We start from the raw sequence: 27959 nt of genomic DNA, 5'->3' as shown, positions 1-27959 counted from the left end.
CTCTCTCTCTCTCTCTCTCTTTCACTCTCATGCTCTTTTCATACTCTCGCACTTTCTTCCAAATGTATTTCCAAATGTATTTCTTTTTTTGCGTTTCGTTCAGTGTGTTTTTTTTATTTTATTTGTGTTTCTCTACCATTCTTCCTTTGTACGTTTCTCTCCATTCTTCTTTATGTACGTTTCTCGAATAACGCTCTCTACAATTCTGTGGAAACATGGTCGTGTACAAATAGAATTATGCGAGACGCATCAGATGCCTGCGGCTTTAGGCTGCGAATTTAGGTTGCGAATTTAGCTGTCCATGCCCGCGAGAATCATCGCCGACGAAGGCGGAAATATCGATAGATATCAGCGATCGCGAATGACGAATATGTAGTGCGGCGTATCGCACTGCCACCCGCGTTCTCCTCGCTACAATGCATACCTGCGATCGTGTCGCGAGAAGCGGGGGCGGCGGGGGCGTCAGACAATTAATCAACCGGCGCAATCGCGCACACCTACTCGCGACTCGAGCGAGTCCCGTGACTGATCCATTATGAGAACTTAATTGAGTCTCCGGACATTAGCATACCGACCACACCGCGATCTTCCTCTTCCTCTACCCCTACACTCCGCCCTACCCTCTCCGTTGATTATCTCGTCTATTCATTCTTCGGTATTCATTGTTATTCCATCAGATTTCACATGCAGAATTTGATTCGCGATAGATCGCCTTGATGTTCCTTTGCAGCTTTGAGGCACCGCATATTGCGATCGTCTGACTTCTTCCACGTCGATCGATACCTTTACGAGAAATAGTAACGCGTTCTCATTCTCCCTCTCCCGCGATTCCGTCTAACGGTTCGTCGCCAGTGAGATTAATCGGTGATTCTTCTGCCTTTTCAGCACGCTGAGGTGGAGGATGGAGGAGCTGGAGACGCTGGAGAGCACGGAGTGCCCGGAGTGCCCCGGGCCGCCCCCTGAGTTCCGGTTGCCGCCGCCCCCCCGGCCGCCTTTCCTCACCGAGGGCACCTTCTGCTCGGAATCACCCCTCGCCGAGCTCGAAGACTGCGTTGCTATCCCAGTGAGTCGCTCTTCCTCACATTTCTTTTTTCTCTTCTATCTTTTATTCGACTTACCATTCTACGCAGCGCGATTTGCGACTTACGTAGCGCGGCGCTGATAAGGGCTGATCTTATCGCCCTCTTCTCTCCAAGTTTGTCGTTTAATCTTAAAGGCCGCCCTGATTTCGCTCGAAGGAGTTATTTGCGAGGTAAAATATGTATTCACGATAAAACCTGATATTGAACTACGGAATTTGTAACGAAGAATCAAGAGAAGCTCGTCGTTATAGGCTCTTGATTCGAGAGACACGATCCGATCTCGCCGAATTAATCTCACTCGAAAATTCATATTTATTCCTGCGATTTCATATTTATATGTCGTGTATGTAGCACGGCCAGTTGCTACTCGCGTCATGTCGATCGGCATTCTTTCTCGGCGAATGGGCGATACGAAATTTTTTTTCCTCGCCGGATGGCGCGTCGACGGCTCGATAAATCGGCGCAGGTAGCCGATGACCCATGCTAATCTGCAAATCGCCTTTAGTCAGTCCTCGTGGAGCAACGTGTTCGTTAATTCCCCGATACGACTCACTACTTAACGTCCATAACTAACTCCGTAATTCGGCCTTCTTTCGACGGCTTACATCGATCTCCGACAGTCGATACCTACTCGGGGCGCGACGCGACGCGCAGTTATCCTTTTGCCGTTTTGCTCGCTCGCTCGGAGAATATTTGCGCGCCGCATTCGCCTATTCATGAGCGGCCGGAATTCGAAGATCGATGGTCGGAAGTTACTGCGAATACCTGCGGCTCCGACTGGAAACTTCGCACGAGTTTCGCGATTATTAAAATGCCGGCGAAAAAATGGCAGAAAGTTCGCGAAAGGGAGTCGAGCGCGAGAGTGCTCAATCGCGCGAGAAATTATTGTGCAGTGCGAATCCTCGAGGATATCGAGTCCTCGCGTCGTCTACTCCGCGGCACGTAAATCCATAAATTATAACCGAAAGATCTTCGAACATATTTAATCTCGTCGTTTATCCTTAGAAAAAAATATTTGATATTTGCCACTGTAATCAAATAATGAAAAGGTTATAATCAGGAAATTTTGTAGCAAACGTCATGTCATTGTAGTTAACGATAATAATCTTGTAAACGTCATGTCATTGTAGTTAACGATAATAATCTTGCATGTACATTGCTATTATTACTTTTCTGTTAAAACAACAAGAAGATACAGTTACCGAAATAACAATAACTTTCCAAAAGATTAATCATTTTCTCTCAGTTTACAAAAATGCGAATACTGTTGATACAAATTGTCGTCCCGTTAAAACTTTTTTATTTATATACGAGCAGTTATTACTACAGACTAAATTTTCGCGCAATTCGACGCGCCAATGCTCGTTGCCGATTTTATTGATGTCACGTCATCGCGCTGAGAGAAAAAAGATGAACGATTTAACGCAAATCATAGTTATTTTTAGTTTGTTTGTTCTAACATGAAAGTAGTGATAGTAATATGCATATAAGGTCATTATCACTAACATTACGGTAAAATTTAATTTGAAAAATGATTTCCTCGACCATAATTTATAGTAACAATAATTTCTTCATGCAATAACAATTACAAATACCAAAATTTTTTTCTCTGTACGCGTTAAACGATATTTACTCGTGTCTGAAACGTTCTGGGGATGTCGTCGCAATCTCCAGGCGCTGAATTTTTTTAATTATCTGACGCGCGTACCTTTTGCTTCTTCACGAGAAAGTCGACGTGTCGATCGCGTTCGACTAAGTTCGAACGGAAATCCTGCACGTTCCGTAAAAATTCGCTGCCGGCCGTTTAATTGCAATTACAATCGTAGAAGCCGGTCAAAGTTCTTTCTTCTCCCTCCCTTTTACTTCCCCCCTCTTGAAGAAGATAAATTGGATATCCTGCTGTTATCTCTTTGATCCGCCAAGTGCGCGCAAGAACTGGCCTGAATAATAGAGTATCGTGGGGAGAGAAAAGGGAAAAGGGGTACAAAAAGGCGCGCTGGGTTAGAGAAGTAGTAGAGTAGTAGAGCAGGAGGAGGAAAGGAGTAGGGAAAGGAGGGCAGAGATTGAAGTTAATGTAGAATATATAAACGGAGCACTCGCGCGAGCAATTAAAGCAATCAGTATCCGCCAGGATTTCTCCGTCTTGTCGGGACATTCCTCCCTTTACCGTCGCTTCTTCGTCCTTCCTTTTCAATTTTCCATTACCGTTTGTGCAATATGTAACAACCTGCGCTTCCTCGATAATTCATCGGGGACGTCACGCCCCTATTGTTCCATGGAGTATTACTTCGTGGTGCATATTGATGAATTTCCAACACGGCTAATGTAAATCTGCTTTATTCTTCGTAAGCTCTAATAATTCGTCGATCGCATTCACCTGCGCAGCGCTACCGTTAATTAATCACGATAATCGCGATAACGATAATTCTAATAATAGCGTGCGTTGATGCGCACCTCGGCTCGCGGCAAGTTACGCTTTTTCGAACTGAATTTCGAGAGTGGATAAACGAAGCGTGCCGACAGGTACGCGTGGAGCGTGCTTAATTCTTATTTCAGCGCGTATTCATTAGTAAATAATAACGTGGGAACGATACAAACATGCTACCACCGTAACAAATCTTTTTGCATGTGCAGAATCGTTAAATTATGCAAAAATGCAACAGCATATTGGAGGATTAAAGTAATTTCTCCGATATCCGAATATCACGAGTTCTGAACACGTGTAGATAACATCGGATTGTGTAAAATAGGTAATTTCGAATTTTATAAATAAAGTCAAGTGGTTATGTTTTTACGTCTTGTGAAAGAAAGAAGGGAGAAGAAAGATGCGGGAAATCGTAGATCACAACATATAGTCATATACATCCCATACAGCATAAATGTCTAAGACACTTCAGAGACGTGTGAAATATGTTCCACTTGTTTTAGATGTCTTGAGGATGATTCTGAGACATATTTTAGACATTTGCGTTGTTTGAGATTTTACTTCGTAAAATTACAGCGACGTGAAAATCGCCATTGTTCCATTTTACCTAAAAAATTCAAAAATTGCTTGCTGCACGAGCTATTGCATAAAAGATACACACACATGCGCATGTATAGTATAGATTAGAGTCTGCGATCTTCTAATATTTTCTTCGACGTGCTACGGATACGTTATGCGGCGTACGTAGCTTCCTTTGTCCGTTTGCACGATGATCTATACGGTACGACCGGACGTGAATGGGGCATCGCGGATAAGGGAAGAATTCCAATTAAAGTGCGACGTGCGCTCCTCTCCTCTCGCCGACCGGAACTCTCCGCTGACTTCTTTTCGCGTACGACAACTTGACGTTAAGTCACCGCGACGATGAGTCTTGATCGTTCTGCGCTGACGTAGACCGCGCGATAACTGCATTCTGTCTCATGGCGAATTTCACCGGCTGCCGTGAGGTGCTCGATGAGCGAAGTGTTATGCGCTATCGTGTTGCATTAACGTTGTTATTCGTCTTTGCGTCTTCACCAGGCGATAATGAACGACGATAGCGAGGCATTCAGGACGCAACGGTGTACCGACAACTGCTGTATTTAGTTTACACTTTACTCTCTCTAATTCATTACATTAAATTTAGAAATATATTTTCATCGGAAGATCAATCAAACGACTCTATAGAAATTAATATTAATAGAAAATAATATTTTATTATATTATAATATAATTATATATGTAATATAAAATAAAAATTATACATATATTATAATATTATTCTATGATATATATTAAATATAATATAATATATATTACATAATATATATTCAATACATATAATATATATGTGATAGAATAGAGAATATTAATAGAAATATTATTTTTGTTACTTTATTTAATTTTTCACTTTTTTGCATAACCAGCAATCTCAACGTAAAACACACGCTGTACGTGGCAAACTCGTATTGACACAACCCAACATTATTCTATAAATTATTAAATTCACTCGGAAGTCAAATTAATAATCCGCTTGCATGTGATACATTTTGCGCGATTATACCAGCCGCCTATAGACATCACCTGTAACATACAATGAGCGATTTATGCCGGAACGCTTATAGATATTTGCGATAGTAAACGGTAAACAATTTTGCCGGACGTTTATGGACGCCCAATAGCGTCGACAGAGTTCATTACAACCGCAAATTACGTCAAGCTGAGAAATGCAGAGGCTTTTATCGTTGTCTTTTCAGCGACAATGATACTCCCGCAAAATACACATAATTAGGAATCATTTCGTTGAAATGGTATCGTACGATTTTACTTTCTCCTTGCGTTAAAGTGGCGAGGGTGGAGCGCGAAGTCGCGAAAAAGCAATGCTCGCGAGACAAAAGTCTCTTACACGAGACAACGCTCGCGTTACATCTTATCGTCGGTTAAATCGAGCGAAATAAAAAGAAACGCCCGGCGCAGCTGGCGTTAAAAGCTAGCGGGTGGTAAGAATAATCGTGGCGACCGATGTAAATAAAGGAAAGCCGCCGGCAGAGAAAGAGAGAGAAGAAAAGAGAAAGAAAGAGAGAGAAAGGAAAGGAGAAAGAGAGAGAGAGAGAGAGAGAGAGAGAGAGAGAGAAAAAGAGCGCCGTTTCGGTATTGTCTTTAGCGGGTGGCTGGGGTGACCCGTTAAAAAAAGTGTATTTACCCTGACAGGCGCCATCGCTCCCGTCGTGCTGCCACTGTCTCTTATTCTTCTTCTTCCTCTTCTTCGTCGTCTCGTGGTCCTCGCGTGCGGCCGCCTCTCTCGCGACGATAAAAACGGCGCACAACTATTAATAGAGGACATGTGTCTCGACCTCGCCTGCGCACCGCTCGACCCATTATCGTCGCGCGATTTTACATCATTACGTGTAATTGGAGACACGTCTCCTGTCGCTCCCCTGTCCTCCGGTCGTGTCTCGATAGAAAGATATATTTCAGGAAGTTAACACCGCGCACGAATCTCGAGACCCGGCAATTCTCATCGTGTCTCTCTGTGGCGTGAAGTAGCTACACATTCACCATTAAGACTATGGACTCTACTGAATGAAGAGTCTGTTCTTTATTAGCTGCACCATGTTACACGTTCTGTACAAGAACGAAATGTATTTGAGCCTCGGCTCAAGAAGGAGGAGACAAGGGGAAGAAGGGAGAATAGAGAGTGCATTTGAGACGCGGGAATAAGAAAGATCGAATAGAGCTCTCAATTGTATTCAGCGTCCGAGACCGGTCCTCTCGATTTGTTTATCAGAGATAAAACATACGATATGATCGTTTTTATCAGCCAGTATCTTTAATGTCGCTTCTCATGAGCGCGAGTATCGTTCACAGCGTCACGTCGTTCATCATCCGTGAGTGCTGGACGTGTGCGATTGCCGCGTCGAATGATTAATATCGCGCGTTGGCGTGGCGGGTCTCGAGAGATCGGTCGAATCGAAATTAATTCGAAGCACGCGGTCGAAAGTGCCGTGCTGTCATAGTCGCTGTCGCGACACTACAGTCGCGACCTAGTAAGGACGCGGGGGTGTCTCGCTAGCCGACGCCTGCAACGTGTCGGCGAATTATTTTGACACGCAGCCGGACCGTGTCCGTAATCGAAATTAATTGCTCACAGGATAATAAGAGCTGCCGTGTCGCACCTCATGAAACACAGCAGCGCTCGCGACGACCGATTGTTAATTATTTTCCATTTTCGCCGCTGAGTTACGGGCGTAACGCGGCACTACCGGAAGCCGCCGTCTACCCGCGCACCACCCTGCGTGTAGCGTGTGTTTAATCCGAACTAATTGTCCGACGTGACGTTTCTCGATTTGCGGGCACACCTTGAAAGGAGATCACGCAGCTGCACTGGCAGCCGCATAGATTGGGCGCGGGACGCTAAAGACGTCCATTTGGCGAGAACGAGACGCATTAGCGAATTGCAGATGAATCGACGATATTTAACGGCAAATGTCGTACACTTTGATTCAATATTTTGGCAAAAGCATTCTTGAGATCGTACAGTTGCGGCAACATATAAAGGACTTTATCCAAATATATATAATGTTTATTAATCGTATTTATATTCATATATCTTTTTTTACAGTGTATGATATAAAATTTTCTACATAAAGAGAATGTTACAATCTCTTTTTTCATGTGAATTCTTTCCTAATTTATTGTGTTTTCAATAGTGTAGGAATAGACTGTTTGCAAGATCCATCTTGCTAAAAAACACAGTAAATTTCGTTAGAAACATAGCAATTTTTTAATAGCGCATTTCAGTTCCCAGGATATAAGTGACGCATATATTAAAAGTCTAGTCCATCTATATTCCTTAGTTACAAAATTCTATAGCAATTTTTTTTATAAAATTCTCTCCTTGTATGAATTTTGTTAGAATTTTTTTCAAGATTATAAGTATATCTTAGTCAGAGAAAACGAAACTAGTACAGTACTCGACTAGAAATTTATCGCATAAACAGTAATTAGATTGACCTTAATCACTTCTCTGATTTCTATAAGGTGATATTACCGGGTTCTGTGATAAATTATGTGACGCATCGTGACAATCAAGAATTCATTAATAATAAATATTATTAATAATTAGAATTTTATTAATAATTACAATTCGATAATCTTATACAAAGCAGATAACTGATTGGGATCTCATCAGGACCATAAGATAAATTTCTAGTCGGCTATATTCCAGTTTACGAGTACTTATATCTTTCCCAGATACAATCTCTCCATCTACAATTCATACGCCGTATATAAAAAATCTACTTTGTCCACGATATTTCCAAGATAAGTCTTATATTTGATATATCTGTTTATTGTCAGATTCTAATCTCAATGTAATCAATCTCGCTCTCCCCACACGAGCTTAATTTAACACCTCGCTACGAGAACGTACATACGACGAGGGGGCGGGTGAGGTATTACGCGGGTTTAACGTCGTCGATGGGTTAACGCGAGAAAGGCCCGGCGGGGCGACGTTTATTCCGTTGCACCTCGTCAGCACCGATGCATGCAACGCGCGTGAAATGCAGATGGCAAATGTACACGTACGACGACGACGACGACAATGACGCACGACACCGCGCAAATCCCCGCCAGTTTCGAGGGAAAGCTCCCCGTGGTTTTTGCGCACTCTCGCGTCTGGCTTTACGGGGCGTTAAATGCATCGGGTAAGTCCTTAATTGAATTCTCACCCCCGTGCCGCACCCCCTTACGCTTGCGCTTTCAACGTTACAATAAGTGCCGGAAGTGCAATAAACATTTTGTCCATTCGCGGTTTTTGTGCGCTCTCTTGGGAACCGAAATTAAAATAACGCATAAGGGCAGTCTCATTTAAATAAAGTATCATAATCTAAATCTTAAATTCAACAATTGTACTCCTAAAAATAGAGCGCGGGAATTTATTCGTTTGTTTCTAGAAGCATGTTTCTCACAGCTAATATATTACGCATCGCGTAATAGAGCGGTGCTCAATATTGTTAGAACCACATTATGTATGTATTATTTCCCACAAATTTTCTCACGACATTCGCGATATATCGCCTCATATATCCTTCCGAAGAATATGCACTTTCGTAAGGACGTTCTGCGCGCATTACTGCGCTGAAACGAGTGTTGCCGTTATGTAAGGCACGTAAAAGCGTGTTGGATGCATATGAGAAAAGACGAAGACTATTTACGAGTGGTACGTTACGAGCGAAGAAAAACGTACGTCGAGGGGTGCAGGGTGAGAAACGGGGAGAGATAGAGAAAGAGAGACGTAGGAACGAGGCGGAATAACAGCCGAAGAAATTGTCTTCGCCTATGAGCAGGAAGAGAAGGTATTAGCCCGCTTTGTGAAGTCGAAGCCACAAGGGAGCGCGCAACCCCCTTTGTGAAACTGAATTTTTTCTCGCGCACCCCTCGTGAGAATTCCATTCTGCGGAGAAACACTTGGTTCGCGCTGCGCGAAAGTCGAGTTACTTTAATTCCCGTCGGATTATCTCGACTCTCATTCGCGCTCTCGGACTCTCTTATCGCGCGAATTTTCTCAGGATCATAGAACAGCAGCAGCAGTTACATTTAATCCGACATGAAATTTCCGCGTAAGTTGCGTTCCGGCGTGCGAGTGATTCTTAATCTCCTCACGATCCTCCTCCTTCTTTCTCCCGTCCGCCGAAAGAAAGGAAGAAAGAAAGAAAGAGAGAAAAAAGAATCACGAAGGACGACGGGCGAAACTGCGCGAAATCCGTTCGCGGATCTTAATCGAGATGTAATTGTGCCTTTTCAGGGGTGGTACCTCCCCCGAACACGAAATTTTATATACTCTGTTACACTCGTTCGTTTCTGTTCTTCACTTCCGGCTGGCTTCGGCCTCCTTTTTCTCTTCATCTTCGTGATACGAGCTAGGGCGAATTTAAATTCCCCGCGAGTCCGCACTAGAGATCGAGTACCTATCTTAACGTTACGGGGCGGGTTATAGTTAGTCCGGCTGAGAGCCACTCTGATCCGAAAAGGTCAATCGAGTTCGTTGCCGACTCATATCTGGTCGCGATCCAATCCACCGTGTGAAAATAAATGTTTACTCTGACGACCTTTCATTTATTTGCGCGACGTTCGAGCATATTTTACGGATAATACATTCAGAGATAATTACATCTGCGTCTAAATTGTCATTCATATTCAAAACATTTTCAAAATGTCTCTAAAATGTATAAGCCACAGTTTTTTCTAAATATATGGATATGAATATTAAATTTCCTTTTTGGGGAGGACTCTTCTGTTGAATATCTAGCTAAGGGAAAAGTTTATAGAAAGAGTGTCCCGAGAAACTAATTCCATAAATTTCATCATCAGTGGAATGCGTGTATGCGTGGAAAAATTAGTTACGATAGTAAGAAAGTAGAAAGAAAATTTCGACCCGACAACGCGGCCAAACTAAATTTTAATCAAACAATCGTAAATCTTAAAGAGGGAGAACGGAATAATACTTAACTCGATGTTTATTTCAGTGCTGCGTACACGATTCGGTTCTAATAGCCGCCCTAGTAGCACCCCATTTATCGCGAAAGTAACTCGACTGAGATGGCTCGTGTCAAAGCAGTATTCCGTTTCACGTTCAGGCATAATTAAGCTCTGGATTACTACCTGGAATACGTACACTCGCTTCCATCCTTCGTTCTCCCCTTCCCGCGCGCCGACAAATTCACGTTGCAAGTGTTGTTTACTGCGCGCTTCTCAGAATTTACTTGGACCATTAACAGCTTTCATTCGTGTTTATTTCTGTCCTTGTATTTCGCGCCTCGTGGCTATTAAACGATCGTTTTCTTCTTACATTGCCGATAATAAAAATTGAAATCTATGTTATTGTGAGTTATTAAACGTCTCATTGTTCAATTGTCGCATGAATCCAACGAATTTCACGAAGCACACTTCAAGTTACATTACCACATTTTTTGCAAAAAATCATAAACGTCACATCACAATTATTATTTTTTTTTTAAGGTTGTGCTATTTCTAGGGCTATTTCTAGGGCTATTTCATATTGGTTTGATGACATCAGAAGCGATAAATGACATACCAAAAAATAGTTGCATTTTGTTTTATTTTTTACTTTTTCCTGAAAAACTAAATATTTTCCTAATCCTGAAACCTGTAAAAAGTACAGCATATCTGGCTGATATATCACGTAGCATCGTAAAATAATTCCTGAAATAATGGTAGATTTTTCGGTTGTTACGATGGTTCGACAGCTGAGATAACATGTATGAACACATTTAATTTCTCGATTTTCACAATGTATCATCAGTATCACAGAGTTTGCTGCACATTTACGGCTGTGAGGATCACGATAATATACATAGTTCACGGAAAAACTGCTAAATAATGCGATAAAACGCAACTATTTTTCCGAGGTGTCAAGCGAGGCCTAGCGTGAGCCTAGCTTAGTTTTAGCCAATCAGTTACGCTGACACGGCTATTTCGTGTTCTCGACACTACTAGGCGCCATCGTCAATTCAGATTTTCTGCGGCGAGATAACAGAGCCTTAATTTTAACTCTTTCAATATGATTGAAAGATATTATGTAATGATCGAATTATTATTACGTAATGACTGAAAACAACGTTCGCGAAACAGAAAATAATTACGGTACACTGAAAGAAAAGAAACGATTGATCTAACTAAAATTATAATTATTAATTATCTTTGGCCCCAATGATATTTTCTGGTTTTAACATGAAGATGGTGATAGTAATTTGCATATAAGGTTATTATCATTACAGTTTAATTTATAGAAATTATTTTTCTATGTGTGATTATAGTTACAAATAACATTTTTCTCTCAATGTAATTACAGGCAATAAACGAATTTAGGTTGCAAGCTAAGGGAAAATGCCTGATTAAACTCGACGCGAGTTCCAACGTCATTTTTCGCGGACATTTTGGCCGTGCTCTCGAGACGCGAATTAATTTGCATGCACGGTGCAGAATACACGACGTTCGCTTTTCTCATCTCGATTCTCCGGCTGCCACCAAAGTGTGGCGCTAGTGTTGCCGCTGCCGTTGCTACTGCTGCTACTGCCGCTGCGTGGTACTTCCGTTTCCGCTCGTCGCGTCGGAGTCGCGAGGCGCGTGTTCGCGCGATACTCATCTGGCGTGCTTATGGGATTGGTAATTTCGCAACGTAATTTTCCCTCTGTCTCGTTTTCGCGCGCGCTCGCGACGAGGCGCATTTTCCCGGCTAGGCGCGCGCATATTTCCATCCGCGAACGCACATACACGCGGAAGAAACGTCAGGAGACGCACGCTCACGTAGACGATCGCCACCGTTTCGCGAGCGGCACCGTCCTGAATTTCGCTTTAACCCCGGCACGACGACGAAAGTTTGGATTAAGTCGGCGGTATAATGCGACGAGTGCGGGCAATTGGACAAGTTTGGATTTGAATTATAGCTGCCGCGAGATTGCGAAACTCCCGCCCCCTCCTTCCTGCCCCGGTGTTGGCCACCTGGCCGCCTCAGGCTGACGGCGATGTTAAAAGTGGCTGCACGCTGATTTCCGGAGGTGAATTTGAAACGCTCGCGCGTGGGACCGTCGTCTTAATCTATTGGCGCGCAGTTTAATTGTCACGTGATTATTCCGCACTCCATTGCATGTGGATTTTACAAAGCAATGTTTGGTTAGTACCATCTTGACATTTGTTGGTCTCGTCTGAAAAAAATGGACCAACTGTCAGGCTTTGATCAAAATGACTTCAAGTCAAAACGCGCTGTAGTAACATTGTACACAATAATTAAATAATCCATTAATTCTTGAACATCATTCACACATAATTATTTAAAAAGTCAAACTTTGAACGTTATTGTTTGAAATCATAAATTTCGGACAGTAAGGGGGAACATTTACTTTGAAATGATGAAATCGTCTGCAGAAACACCAGACGATAAAATTGCTGATTCCTTCCAACTTTGTCCGACTTGGATACAAAATTTTACGTCAGAATGGCGACACTGGAGGGGGAGAGTGAGGTTTGAAGTGCAGAGGAAAAGAACGAGGACAACCAACAAGAAGGCGAACGGTCAAGCCGTCTTTTTGCGTCGGCCAGAGTCTCTTTATTACGCGAGGGAATCCGCTTTGTTTTCACCGACGCCTCGAGAGTCGCGAGAAGGGGAATCGCGGATGCCGTGAAAAAAAAAGAGAAAGAAACGGGAACGGAGAGGAGCGAGCAAAAAGAAATGCAGAAGGAATGCTACTCGTGCGCTCTCTCTCTCTCTCTCTCTCTCTCTCGCAGTCTTGCGACGGAACTTCGCGCGTCCTGAAGAAACTAGTGGACTGAAAAATGAGCACGAAGAAAGAAGGAGGACGGGTAAAAAGGGGTCGAAAGAGCGACTCGGCGTGTCACTGCGTGTTTAACGGAGAAAAGAGGAACCTTTCCCCCGTTACCTTGTTCTTCGTAGCTTAAGGGGTGGTTTCGTCTACTGACGGCTTGAGAAACTTACGCCGATCGATTAGTAAATTAAGACAACACGCGGATTTTACATCGGCGGATTATTCTCGATCGATTGCACTTCTTGTCGCGTCGATATTTCCACGGAATGTCGATAGACGCAGCTGTTCAGAAAAGTACCAAAATTAACACAGTAAAAATATAATCTCGGGAGTCGTACAAGTACAGTGATTGCTTCGGTACTGCTCGGCGATGCAATCGCACGGTTGGCCGACATCGTTTACGCATTTTTCGCTCGTGTCGCATAATATCCCGAGGGATTTATCAGAACACGCGAGACATACGTACAAAACCGAGATTATCACGCGTCCGGTGAAGCGACGCAATTTCAATTTCAATAATAACAATGCTGTATTACGTAAAAAAAATATATATATATATATTTCGGGATCACGACAATAACGTAATAACTAGATGCGCAAACAAATGTATCCTTTGATCTGCTCAAACGTAGATGAGCGAAGCAGATTTCGCGGCCGCAGCCGCCGCTCTTCCGCGCCTCGCGTATTGCCATTTTGCCGTTTTGTTGTCATACCGTTTTGCCATACACAGCGCAAAAGGGAATCGAGCTGACATTCTATGAGCCCGCGCGCACACTTTGTTCCCGCTTAGCATATACCAGGCCGCGATTTATTTTCCTGCCCGCCATGGCGCGTAATACTTTTCCGCTTTGCGAATACGCCGCAGCGTATCATGGCCGACGGGGGTTCTTTGGCATCTGCGTATCTTCCCCCTTTAGCTGATTTGCGTCTTTGATACCGGCGGATGCGAGTCCCTGCCGAGAGCGTGCTTCCCGCTGATCTCGTTCGCCGGGAATTCCAACGCCGGTAGGCAGATAGGGGTGAAGGGGAATTGCGCTTTTCTGGAACGTTAACGGGATGTAAGTAACGACGTACAATTTAGAAATCATACTGGAAGCGGTTGGTAACCGATCGTTTCCCGCCGGTTTAGAAGCGAGTGAGAATTTTGCACGGGTAAAAAAAGCGAGTGTATGAAGTTGGCACTCCACTTTTTGAAATTTATAATTTTGAAAGGTGTTCCAGATTGTTCTGACTTTGTACCACATTATTCCAAAGTGATATTGCTTCATTCGAAACGGTTTTCGAGTAAAACAAAAAAAAATGATTTTTTGAGCTGGCATCCCACTTTTCGAAAATCGAACATTCTGATTCCGCAATAGATTGTTCTAGTTGTTCCAAACATTGTTCCAAAAGGACAAATCCGTAAGTTGAATTATAAGTCCAAAAAATGAAAAAAATGTTTTTGACCTGGCACCCCATTTTTTGAAAATAAAGCATTCCGGTACCGATATAGACTGTTCTAGATGACTTACTAACAGATGATTTGGCAGTAGATTTCCGTTGAATGTAGTCTGCAATTTAGAACGGACTCGATTTTTAGCGACCGTGCGAGAAAAATGTTATTGTAACACTACACGAAGAAAACTGATTGCCATGGTTGCTACAATTATGTTCTCTATGATTAGAAGAGAATTTACGTATGTAAATTTAAGTTAAATAGATACTGCGTTAAAAATTGTCCATCTATTATATTATATGCCTATCTATTCAGTTGTCACAACCACAATTTGTATGATACGCAACGTTCAATTAGTATATCCTTATGTGTAGTTGACGAAACCGAAAAATATTGTTATTTTTACCGAAAGAATATTGGTGTCTCTCTGTTACGATCTGCAGAACGAATATTACACACAGAAAAATATATACTGTAATCAAGTAAATGTTACTTGTTTCATATAAAGTTTGTGTATCTTCAAATCTATTATTAGTTCATCATGAGTATCAAACTTTTTAAAATATATTTTGAATCTTAGTAAGTTCAACATTTCAATCAGAAGTATTAAATTATAACAAGATTTTAGTTTGCTTACTACATAGAATCAAACTAACTTTTCTCTTCGAAAGTTTTATGATATTCTTGTAAAGAGAAAAATGCTTCTTTTGATATCGTAATGAGCTTTTTTCAAAAATCTCTGTGTTCTGAAGAATATATTTTAAAACTATTATCAAAATATTCTTTGTTGAAGACAACAATTCAAGGAAGAAAAGTAAATTGAGTAATAGTTATTTTTAGCAGTGGAATGATATTTTACTGTGTATACGGTTGAGAGATCCGTAAAGTTCAGCTGCGCCATACAGCACTAAAAGTTCCTCTTAAACACATGTGAACAGCCGGCAAAGAAGGCCAGTGTATCACTTCCAGACTACTATGGTTTTTACAACTGTTTTGTAAGCATGGGCGAAAAATTACATTAATATTTGGTTGTGGCAACCATATTTAGCTAAGTAATATCTCTAGTTTTTTTCCGTGTAGCTGTACGCTTGTCAGCGTCGTGATGTTAATGAAAACGTAGACTCACAGTAATTGCTACAGTCTCGTTGATGTAAACAGTAGTAAAGGCTACTTTATGGTGGCGAGTGAAGGACTGATACGGTCGACAAAGTATAGTACACAGTTCTCAGTCACTCTGCTCCATTCTCTCGCGGTGGTTATCTCCCAACGTAAATCAGAGGATAATCTAGCATTTCTTAGCGCTTTTACGTTCCTCTCGTTCTCGCGTTACGGAAGACGAAAGGGAGAAAGAGGGAAAGCGATACTGGTCGTGCACGATTTTCCACAACGTTGATATTTCCGTACATCGTTAGCGCCCGTTATTATACCGCTAGTGGGTGCGTACCTGTCGTTCCCCTCGCTCTAACGCTCTATTCGCGAAAGTTATCTCGCTCCATGGATTTTACTACGAAGCTAAAGCCCCTCATGGCACCCTTTCTCTTGGGACGTAACGAGGCGCTTTTTTTGCCGGCGAACCGGGCTTTACCGCGAATTATGGCTGATAATTCGCACACGCGCAAACTCGCATTAGCTGCGAACGATGTGGCCGGAAATCGGTGAATCCATAGGTTCATTTATGTATCGAATATTTGGAAACTTTAGGAACTATGAAACACGAAGGGTTCGCGTGACGTTACTTGAGAGTCTCACTGACACTAATAATGAAGATGCTGGAGAATATCTCAAAAATCAGTATCTATAAAATTTTATATTTAAAATATTGAACTCGTAAGTGACAAAAACACATGATATATATGTAAAGCACTGAAGTGCCTAAAGCACACGGAAAGAATCTTATAGTAAAAATTACTACAGAATTTCATAATCGAGAAACATATAGATATTCTGCAGTAACCGACTATCTTTCCATTTTCTATGCGCTGTTTAAGAATTTAAATATATTAAAAAATGTGCTATATTTGAAGCAAAATTTACTATGTTTCCTAATAAGAGATTTTACTAGCAGTCTATTCCTGCATTACTGGAAATATAGAAAAATTTGAAAGAATTCACATGAAAAAGAAATCGCATTATTCTCTCCGTGCACTTTAACGAAACAAAAGTAACGTAAGTTAGCAATTCAGAATTCGAAGCGCGTCGTGGTGTGCTTTTCGCGTCATCATTCCTCGAACAAGCGTAGTCCGTTCTGTCATCTGATTATAATTAGACTCCGGGGAGTGACAGAGGGAATCGTACAACAGAAGCCAGACGGCCGAGAAGCGGATCTCGGCGTCGTGTCTCCCCCATCGTGGCTGTTTACACAGCAGGCTTCCGTGGAAACAAGCGCGTGAAAACTTTCACAACCTTGCTACGAGCTCTCGCTCGTGTCGTCGAGAGCTCAGTCGCGTTAAAGTCCGCGACCCGCCACAATGGCGGCAAACGAGCTCGGATATAGTCGACCTCTTCCTCTTTCTCCTCCATCTTGCGGTGTATTCTCCCGTCGACATAAGCATAAACAACATTGTCGATCTAATAGACTTGGAAAATAGACAACGCCGTCGAATATCCTTGTCGCGACGTCTGAACATATTTTGCTTTTGTACCTCGAGTTTGATTCTTAAAGTATAAATACCAATACTTGAACATTGTTACCCAGCTCTAGACATTCTTATTATTTTAGTTCTTAAATATGAATATTTAAAATTTGGAATATATATAAATATATATATATATATATATATATATATATATATATATATATATATACACATATATATATGTGTGTGTATTCTATACGTAAAATTTTTAAATATTTGTATTTAAAAACCAAAACAACAAGAATGTCCAAAATTAAGTACTAATATCTAAACATTATACAAGTATACAGACATTGGTACTTTTATCTTACAAATATATTTATTTCGTTTATCACATAAATCAGAGTATAAAAGACGCGAGAAGATAGAAAGATAAGAAGATTTTAAAAATATACTCCTGGACACTAATAATAATATAAACTCAAATTTATATTAATACACCTCTGATGTAACAGTATTATCTGATTTATTAAACTCAGAGTTTAGACTCAGAGATTTATTAAACTCAGATTTATTAATATTAATTTAAGTTTATTTTTAATAAATCAGATAATGTTACTCAACTCTGGATATTCTCATTGTTTTAAACACTTTAAAAATACGAATATTTAAATTTTAAATGTAGAATATACATATATTCTACGTTATTAATGTCCAAACATGAATACTTTCACCTTATTAATCTTGCTGTATAATATGAAACGCGCTTTTGTTGACAATAATTATTGTATAATATTGTACAATGATTATATCTAGAGCTTATAACATCGACTATAATCAGGTAAATAATGTGAACACACACACACACACAGATATATATATATATATATATATATATATATATATATATATATATCTTAATCGATGTAATAATTCTATCACGACTTCCAGATATCAAAATTTTGCGAAAGCAATTCATTGTGCACTGTTATATTTCGTGAATAGAATTTGTGCGGATGTGCATTTCGAGTTTACAATTCGCTTTGGTTAGATCTTCCACTGCCCAGAGGGGAGAGAACCGAACTCAAGGTAATTGCAAACTAACAAAGTAACGCGGTAGCACTAACTTGATTTTCGCCAAGCACGTCTCCAATGGCGATTAAAGTTGACTCTCGAGTTTTACGGCAACCTCGTTCGACAACGACGACAACGACGACGACGATGATGATGACGACGACGACACGACGACGACAACGGAAGTTAAATCCGTCCCCGCAAAATATTATTACGCTGTCAGGATCGTACCGCCAGCGGCAAGCTATCGAAATTAATTATATAACGAATTAAATTACACTCGGTCAGTTAAACATCCTGACTATGTTTCATTGTAGCCATATCGCGAATTGCGCTCGATTATTCATATATATGAATGAACCGCGTTTACCTCCGCCGCGCGGCAACCATTACGAGCATTAAGAATGTATTCAGTTATTAAGGTAACTCATACCATCATTAATATCGCATAATTATCCTATCCGCGAGTAATTTTAATGCGGTATTATAGGGATTACGGGGATTACGAACTGGCGCAACATAATTTCTTCTCGTAAGTAATTTCTTTTCTCGCCAAACTTTTCTCACAGCACGGTTTCTTCATCGTAGGCGCTTTTATTCCTTACGCAATCAAAATAACTGTTCTGTCTACCTTCTTTCACGCGCTTGATAAATTTTATTTTACACAACTATAATATATTAATATTTGTGTTTATTTAAAATAATGATAACATCGGCGATAATCGGATGAATGGTAACTTTCTCTGTACACTGAGGGAAAAAATATCTAAAAAATAAATAAATATAAACCGAAATATATTTATATTCGATGAGTACTGATAATACATGTTTGTTTAAATCTAAATTCTCTTATTTAAATATACAATTATATACAGAATATTAATTATGCAGAATAAACAATTGTTTTCATGAAGATAAAGTTTAAAAAAATGTACATTTTTTTATTTGAAAAATACTTTGTATTAGTATAAAAATAAATATGTTTTTCTTAAATATTATCTCTCTCTTTCTATATATATATATTATCTTAATTGACGTAGTAGTTGTAGTGGGAAGCTTGGAATATCAAAATTTGCAAAGAACAGAGAGCTAATTTGCTTAGAACAGAGTGAGGACGTTTACACAGTATATTTCCGATCGATGACACGGCCCTATTGCCGATATCGTTTAGCGCGGGTGCTTGGCGGAAACGTTATTCTCGCCAGCGTTTGTAGAGCGAACGTTTACGGAGATTTCTCACTCGCGCAAAAGGGAACCGGAACGGCCGGTCGGAGTACTCGATGTTTACGCATTCGCATTCGGAATAATCAACAGCGAGGGCCCCAGGACGGTAACGAGGGTGTCGCAAAACCGCAAGCGTTCCATCCCCCTCCCTAACGTCAGCGGGGATGTCTCTCCGTTCTCTCGTTTGCGGGATCCGTTAATCGTCAGCCGGGAAACGGGTCGCGTGGAAAAGTGTGCGGCTTCGGGCCCGGAAGCAACCCGCGCTCCATTAGAACTACCAGGAGAAATAAACCAGCGACTCGGCTGGTTAATCTTGTGTATTTCCGTGGTACTCGTAAACCTCCTCCCGCATCCCTACTTGGGATGTCCTCGCAATCGCGCGCGCACTTCGTTCCGTCCCGAGCTCAAGCTTCCCCCGTCGCAGTCGCTTTCCAAGAGCCTTGGATGTGTTGCGGTGTGACCGAAAATAAGTAACCTCCTCGAAGCTAATTCCATATACAGATGTGTTTTCTGCGCGAGCTTTTGTCTTCGGATTTAGACGAGAGACGCATCACAATTCCGTAAATTTCACTGCGTCAGTTTTGGCGATCACTTCGCTTACGAAGTGAGAAAGATAAACACACTGAGTTTGGTCGATCGCTACAATTCGGAGGAGTCGTCCCGTAAGAGTCTAACGTCTGACAATGCCGGCAGTTCCGCAGGCAATAAGAACAAATCACTTGGAACTTCGGGACGAAGATCGAACGATCGTCGTCGATCCACCGTGAATTATATAAAACCCTCCGAGAGGCGGCTACCCAGGAACATTATCGGAAAGCCATTAATTAGCATTCAAGGTTCGCTGCATGCAAGGTCGTTTCGCCAAGGGGATACAGACGACGGAGGGCGAAGGTCGCCGAGGAAGAGCCACCCTCGTCGCGCGGGATACTTTCGTCTCTTCCGCCCCCGCGGAGCACTTAATTAACCGTACCGTAATTAATGATGCATCTACCCTCTCGTTCTCCGCCGATATCCTCGTGCATATTTTTAAAAGCGCGCGCTCGCGTAAAAATTCATTAATTAAAACGTTCAAGGTTGCAAAGCGGCGAGCAAAGTAAGTTTGCGCGGCGAACAGTTTAAGGAGATACCGGAGTTGAACTCTTTACCGACAGAATACTGACTTTTTTCTGCGGAGTTTACGCTGCATCGGCTTCACAGAATTTACAAATGCTCTTGCACAATAAAAACACGCGCAAAAATGAATTGAAGCGCTACTCAATATATGGCAAAAACGACGGAAAATTTCAAAATTGACATTTCGAGTGTAAATTAGCTTATCATAGCTGTCAGTTAAAGTAAATATTCGCCTGATACAAAAAATATGTAGCTTGTGTGTCTTGAACGCGAGTTGCTCCGCTCAAAGGATCGTTTCGAAAAACATTACTGTACTTTTGTATCTGAATTTAAAAATACCAGTAAAGTTTGCACAAAAATTTCTGTATATGCGTGGTTAGATTTTCTGCCAAATGTGATGCAAATAAGCACATTTGCATAACATATATATGCGTAAATACAAAAAGAATAACGTAATTGTGTTAATGATAGTCATATCTCTACGTTATTGACATTTTGGAGTTTGTCACCCACAGTATCCTCTCAATGACGTTTGCATCACGGCATTCCGATACCGACGCGCTAATGAATTTACACAACATGATCGTTCGTCGTGGGAATTTAGAAACGTGCTGTATCGACTACTCCGATCACGCCAAGCCGAACGAAGCCAAACGAAGACAAGAATTCCTTTAATCATATCCTTACACAAATATGAATAATATTTTTGCGCAGCATCCTGTTACATGTCGAGAACGAGTAATTCAAACGCGCCGATCTTTGATTACGTTCGCGTTTCAAGTTTTACGCTCCACGCTTTCGACCCCGCTCGTAGACATCGTTAACGCGCGCGCGCGCGCGCGCTGTAACGCTCTGCGACGTTTAATGACATCATTAACTCCTAATGAACACTTCCACGAACTTTAACGACGCTGCACTTTATCATTGTTAATTCTCCGAGAATCCGACGCGGATGTGGATTAACGGTATCCAGCCCGCTTGTCACACTTCCGAACTTCGGCGTTCGAGGATTATGAGTGTGCGACGATTATAGCGAGTAAAATAGTTATTTGTACGGCAACCTACGTAACAAGCCTTTTGCGTGAATAACGTGCCGAATGCGCTCTCGATAACAGATTGAAACGGCACAAAGTTTTCGTCAGACAATATTGCGTAGAGAGGGAAACGTTGGAAACGTTGTTAGTGACAAAGGGCGCACTCGGGTGTTCAATCAAACATCAAAAAGAAGAGAAAACGTATTTCTCTCGAATACTCGTGTTCTCAGCGTACCGCCGCCGCCTTACTCTCGTGCGTCTTTCCCGATACATAATAAGTTTCAGTCGCTTTTATCAACACTGAATCAGGGACTAAAACTGCCGAATTTCTTTCTCTAATTTCTAAAGTAAAAGTACCTATGCCTAAACACATACCTAATTCTGGATATTCTTATTGTTTTGGACTTGAACCCTTTACTTGGCAGCAGAAAGAATGGAAGGGAAAAATTTTTGGATGTTTAAATGAAGAAAATGTGTGATGTCTGCTGAATGCAATTATATTATTTATTTTTATCTGTAACTATATTTTTAATATATATTTATTATATTATTCAACATATCATTTGAAATCAAATGATCATCATCAAATGATAAATATTGTAGTCAACCAACTTTTCCAATCACGCAATTTATTCCTTACACCTTTTCCTCTAATAAAAAAAACAATAAAAATATTTCAGAATCTGAAATAATAATGTTAGATGATTCATCCTGTACACGTGTATTCTATGTCGAAAGTTTAAATATTTGTATTTGAAAACCAAAATAATACAAATGCTTAAAATTAAGTCCGTATTCAGACATTGGTACATTGGTACTTACAGTAGTTTTTTATATGTATAACTAATTTATACTTGCAGTAGTTTTTTATACGTATAACTAATTTTATTATACATTCTGACCTCTTATATCTTCGATATAAAGGAACATCGAGATCTACATCATTAGATGTTTTTAGGATTAACAATCTCGAGCAAGCGATTCTCGTCAATGGCTAGCGCGCGAATCTTTTGAGTAAAAATTAGTTCAGTTCATTCGAATCTAACGAATGGACAGCGACGTATGATTCAGCATGAGACTTCAAAGGAAACCCCAAAGGGTTAAGTTTCCCATATATTCCCCACGTTCGCGGCGGAGGACACGTGGCGCGTCCGTTTATGCCTCCATATTCCCGCGCGTTACGCCGGGGGACGTTGACGAGACTCGATATTCAACTGACAGGTTTGTATCCTGCGGCATGAGACGCAGGAGACACATCCCCCGATTGGCTGGCAAGGGCTGCCTCCACGGAGGCGTGAAACAATATCGCGACGGCGAGGATAAAGGAGAGCGGACGGGCGCATTCGTCTTAATTTTCCAGCCGGTAGCACGCGTGGATCCCCCGGCTTCCTCTTCCTCTTTTTTTTCCTCATTTTCCCCCAATGTAATATCTAATTCTCGAGGGTTGCGGTAAACGAGGCGAGCCCCGGAAACGAGAATTGCCGATTCGGCCCCGAGCGCGCGAAATTGACCCTCCGACGGTCCACTTGTACGCAAGGTGAAGGTCTAAAGAGATAGAAAGCGATCAGCGTGAATCAATTCTCTGATGAATTGGGAGGCAATATTCTGGTCCGAGATTGATGGTCCGAGATTAGGTTCGAGATCGGAGGAGAACTTTATTCATCGCGATATAATTTTCAATCATCCGACATACATAATTCTTCCGCTCGATACCCTAATTTCCTAATTCGAGCGGAAATTATGTCGTACCACGTGACGTTAGACGTTCCGATTCAATCTTGTAATTACACTTCGAGGAGAAACTCACGCAAATATCGCGTTTGTGCTTTTTTTTACACCGTGTATACGACTCAACGATTGCGTCTCGACTGTTTTTCGCACTCATATATCTCTTGCTTGTGCTCGAGAGAGAAAGAGAGCGAGAAAGAGACAGAGAGAGAAGATAAACGCGGCGTAACTCTCAACTCAAACTCTCGGGTAACGACTGTAGTTGCGAGTGCGAGGAGTGCGGGAAAACGAGAGAAGAAGAGAGAGAGAGGGATGCGCAGAGTGCTGCCTAACGTATCCGCGCGATAGTGCTCATAGTTCTCCGTGAGCGTGCCCGATCCCGCTTGAACTTCTACATCGCCCGCCCACGCAAACCGCCGATATTACTATGAGAACGGCAGCTCGAGAGCGCTAAATTATTCAGGAACGACGCGATTCCCGCTCGTCAACGACGTTCCGCGTTCACGAGATTACGCCCGGAGCTTTCACGGCCGTCTCTTAAGGGCTTTCGCCGATTCCTCGCCACGCGAACGAGCGAATGATGACGATGACGACGACGACGACGACAATGATAATGATACATACTCTGCACGCGCATTTTTCAGCTTGTAGCTGCGTGCAATGCCGGGTCGCCAAAGTTTCACCAATCGTTGGCGAATCTATAGTTAAAATCAGCGCAACGAGTTACCACGCCATTTTGCGTGATAACTACAGATTAGTTAGAATCAAACGAGAGAAAGAAGGCTGATGAGAATCAGTCGCAGTTGTTAATGCCAATATTAAACTATGGGAGGAATTATGTTCAATGGTATCAATGCACGCGCTGAATATTTTTCCGGACTTACAACATACGCAGTGAATCAACCTTCAACATACGTCAGAGACCGATTCTTTATTCCAATTATTAATATTAATTAATTGACAATATACTGCCCATCTCCAACGAACTAATTAATTACGCATTTTTGTTACTGATTCTCTACCGTTTTCTCTACCGTTTTCTCTAATTTTAGCCTTTTTTCTCTCGCTCGATTGCATTTCATTAGAGCCTTGTTTCAAATCCGCAGTAAGACTAACTAATATTAGTGCGTCAAGTCAAGCAACCTCGAGCAAACTCACAAGGGGTTGCGTTCGTATGTGCGCGCGAGTTACAACGCTTGAAAGGTCGCGGCGCTTTCAGCCGCAACGCACTACCTCGAAAGTGAAAAGAACGAAAATAAATGGCAGTCAATCGAAGTTCCTTCGCGGCGCGTACCCTTCGAGTCCTTAATCGGAAATGCGACGGGGCCATCGAGATTGGTCTCTCTCGCGGAGACGCTCTCGATCACCGGAATCACTAATCATACTCGGCTAACGCCGACGTAGCGGCTTATTTATTACGGATAATCCAGGAATTCGGCAAAACGAGAGAAGATCTTTCTTTCATTTCTTTCGCGCGAAGAGACAGCCGTTTCTTCGCGCTTCTCCGCAGCCGCAGGATTAATGGGGGTGAAGGGAGGTGGCGGATCTCGAGAGAGTGAGAGTAGCAGCAGCTAGTCCGGTGATCGGCGAGGAACCCTTTCTTACCCTTCAGACTTCGAGAGCTCGCTCGAGAAGGCTCCCTTGTTTATTCGACACTCTCGCCGCTCCTCCGTGCTTTCTTCTCGGAGTTCCCGGTAATGTTGTCAGGTATCAAGATACAGTGCCCAGATAGTTGTATCTCCTTCACGTAACCGAGCGCTTTCTGCCGGCTATTTTCGAACCTGGACACGCGTTTACACCCGTGCGCCTGTTACGTCACTTGGACTGTCCACATCGATTTCGCTTTACATCGATGTCGATGTATCGTGTAACACCGGCACAAAGTTCAAATAACTTTCCGTTGGACGCAAATAAAATATCAAGTAACATAATACACGCACGGAGAAAATATTACAGTTTTTTTTATATTTTGTTTTTCCTTTTCTCGGCACGTGAAAGCTATAAGCTATTGAGTCTATTGAGCAACTTATCTCATTGATTTTAAGTACACTGAATCCATCCCCGAGATATATGCTTCCCACGTGTATCATCAAGCTACGCCCCGTACATACGTTTATTCGCTCGTGTAACCGAACACCCGTTTTCTAACTGACCGTATGTCTTTTAGTAGCAGCTTCAGTACCTCCCACAATGTAACGAAGATACATGGACGTCGCCAAATCCTTGCGATCACCCCACACAGCCATCATCCCTTCGTATTTCGATCGCGCGTGTTCTGTCGGTTTCCGCATTGGCGAAGCTATCGTAAAACGTCGTCGCGTCTAAGCAAATTTTACGACGGGATCTCGCGTTCTCGCATTATGGCGCGTGGCTGAGCGAAGCGACGATCGCGCGAGGTAAACCGAAGAGACAGCAAAACGCCTATATCCCGTTCCGCGCGTTTCACGCTCCTGTACAACGCACTACGTTTATCTTTATTCGCATGGGAGTGTCGTGAGATCATGACCGGTGAAAAATGAAAGAGCGCAAATTCAACGACGACGTGTTTCTCTCAGTCGTACGAGATCCGTAACTCATATCAGGCAAACATAATTTATTTCGACCGTTAAACGCTCGTGCCCGTAATTTGCGTATTTTTCGCAAAATATACCGTTGCGTTCCTGGTACCAAATGGCGTCTCGTCGCGCTCGCGCAGATACGTATTTCAATATTTTCTCCGAGCGAAAAATCATCGCTGTGCAAGTGTGGAAGAACGAGAGCTTCGCGCGAGATGAAGCAAATAACGCGCGTGCGCTCAATCAATCCTGTATTACGATGTACAATTTATCGCTCGGGCTTTTCCGTCTTGCAATTTATGACAGAAATTTATCGCGGAGATTCGAGCTGTCCTGAAAATCGCCACCGATTTCAGGGGAAGGTCAATACAGCTCGTCGCTGTAAGCCTCTTAATTTCGCCCGGAAACAATCGAAAACCACAGACCGCCATCGATACGTCGAACTCAATCATTTTCCTCGCCCCATCTCCGACGCAATAAAACCGCCAGGCGGGGGACGAGTCGCTCGCAGGGAACGACAGGATGAACGTTCAGGAATCGTACGTTTAATCTTTAGCCGCGCTCTCGATTTTTACGTTGCACTGCGCGCTAAATTACCGACTGGAAAAACAAAAGTTGCCCCAGTCTCCGAACTATCTACGATATTGAAAATATCACGAGAGCGAGAATTTTCTGTCTACTGTCTATTGTCTCGGTGATTTTCAATTTTTCTCGTATCTTGCTGGCATCAAGGAGGTATTCTGACGTCTGTGAAGTTGGCCCCACTTTTTCAAAATTTGAACAAAGTTAGTAGAGTTCTGGTTGCCCCCCGAAGAGTTCTGGAGTTCTCTATCGATAAAAAAAAGAGTTCCATCGATTAAAGCGGTCAAAACACGAAATGAAACTACGGGGGGGCCAACTTCACGATGGTGTAACTTTAAAGTCCTATAACTTTTTTATCTTTAATTTTTGCACAAAATTTCTTAAAGATAATCAATAGAACTCTTCGGGGGGCTACTAGAACTCTCAACAGAACTCGAAGATTCCGAAAAAAATTTAATTAAAATCCGAAAAAAATAAAAACAAAAAATATTAAAAATATATAAAAATGCAAAAGAAAACTTATATTCAGATTATTCGATCGTAATTTTCTAAGGGGCTACCGATAAAACAGAAAAGTTACATTGGTCCAAATTTTTAAAGACTCCGAGAGATACAAATTTTTTTCGAAATCTTGGAGTTCTGTTGAGAGTTCTGGTAGCCTCCCGAGGAATTCTATCGATTATCTTTAAGTAATTTTACGCTAAGGTTGAAGATAAAAAAGTTATAGGACTTTAAAGTTACACCATCGTGAAGTTGGCCTCCCCATAGTTTCATTTCGTGTTTTAACAGCTTTAATCGACAGAATTCTTTTTTTATCGATAAAGAACTCTAGAACTCTTCGGGGGGTAACCAGAACTCTATTCACTTTTTTCAAATTTTGAAAAAGTGGGGCCAACTTTACAGGCGTGATATTCTGGTTTGAAAGATCGCAGAAAAGACTTTCCCGAAATTGTTTATAGCCAGACAAAAAATCGGACAATGTCAAGCTTTGCATTCTTTTAATCTTATTTTAATTTTATTTTAAGAATATATATTTCTAAGTGACAAGAACGCGCTCTTCTTATGTCATTCTGCTCACTAGGAGCGAAAATTTTGTCTAGAATGGTAATATTGGTTTAGTTCTAGTTTAGACGATAGCCACACTTACAGACTTACACTTGTAGATATTAAGATATTTTAAAAATAAGGCTTCAAGAAAGAGAGAAAAAATATATCTTTTTTGCGACCTGTCAAAACAGAATGTTTCTTTAAACACACGATACAATTGAATCGTTCCATTTTGAAAGAAAAAAATCTTTTCAATTAAAGGCTAATGACCTGTAGATCGACACTCTAGCCGTACCGAAATATATCGGTGCTCGAGCGCGCCGCCAGAGAGTGAACGCGGCGATAGAACTCGGCGTGTACATTCCAAATTTGATCGCCGAAAGTGGACCATTATTGGTATTGCAACCGCGTGTTCCAATATTGTCACCGCGATTAAATGTTTAACGTCAAACGGCAAATAAAGTATTGAAAGCCGGACGTCTGATCGAATGAAAATTTCCCGCGTTTAATCCCTTAGATGATATATATTTCGACGTTCATATAACCATTAACAAATAAACGTAAAATAGATGCACTGCGTAATCCTGTGCGGCCCAGAATATATTATCGGTATGTTTCCTTTAATTTTCTATAAATAATAAATTCTTGAAATTTGCGTAAACACTATAGTGACGTCCTTGTATATATTCGTCAAAAAGAAC

General features: G+C 41.7%; 1 protein-coding gene across 3 annotated transcripts in view; it reads left to right on the top strand.

Moving 5' to 3' along the window:
• LOC116846782 overlaps positions 1-27959 on the top strand; it is a 546096-nt gene that overhangs the window by 440713 nt on the left and 77424 nt on the right. For all 3 annotated transcript variants that reach the window (XM_032821059.1, XM_032821058.1, XM_032821060.1), the window contains one exon: positions 886-1063. In XM_032821059.1, coding sequence (XP_032676950.1) covers positions 902-1063 — 162 coding nt within the window. In that variant the 5' untranslated portion in view covers positions 886-901. The remainder of the gene's footprint in view (positions 1-885; positions 1064-27959) is intronic.

Source organism: Odontomachus brunneus, unplaced genomic scaffold, assembly GCF_010583005.1.
Source record: "Odontomachus brunneus isolate Ranch 3 - 2012 unplaced genomic scaffold, Obru_v1 Obru_scaffold_069, whole genome shotgun sequence".
Classification (NCBI taxonomy): Eukaryota; Metazoa; Arthropoda; class Insecta; order Hymenoptera; family Formicidae; genus Odontomachus; species Odontomachus brunneus.
This window is presented reverse-complemented; position numbering and strand designations above follow the sequence as displayed.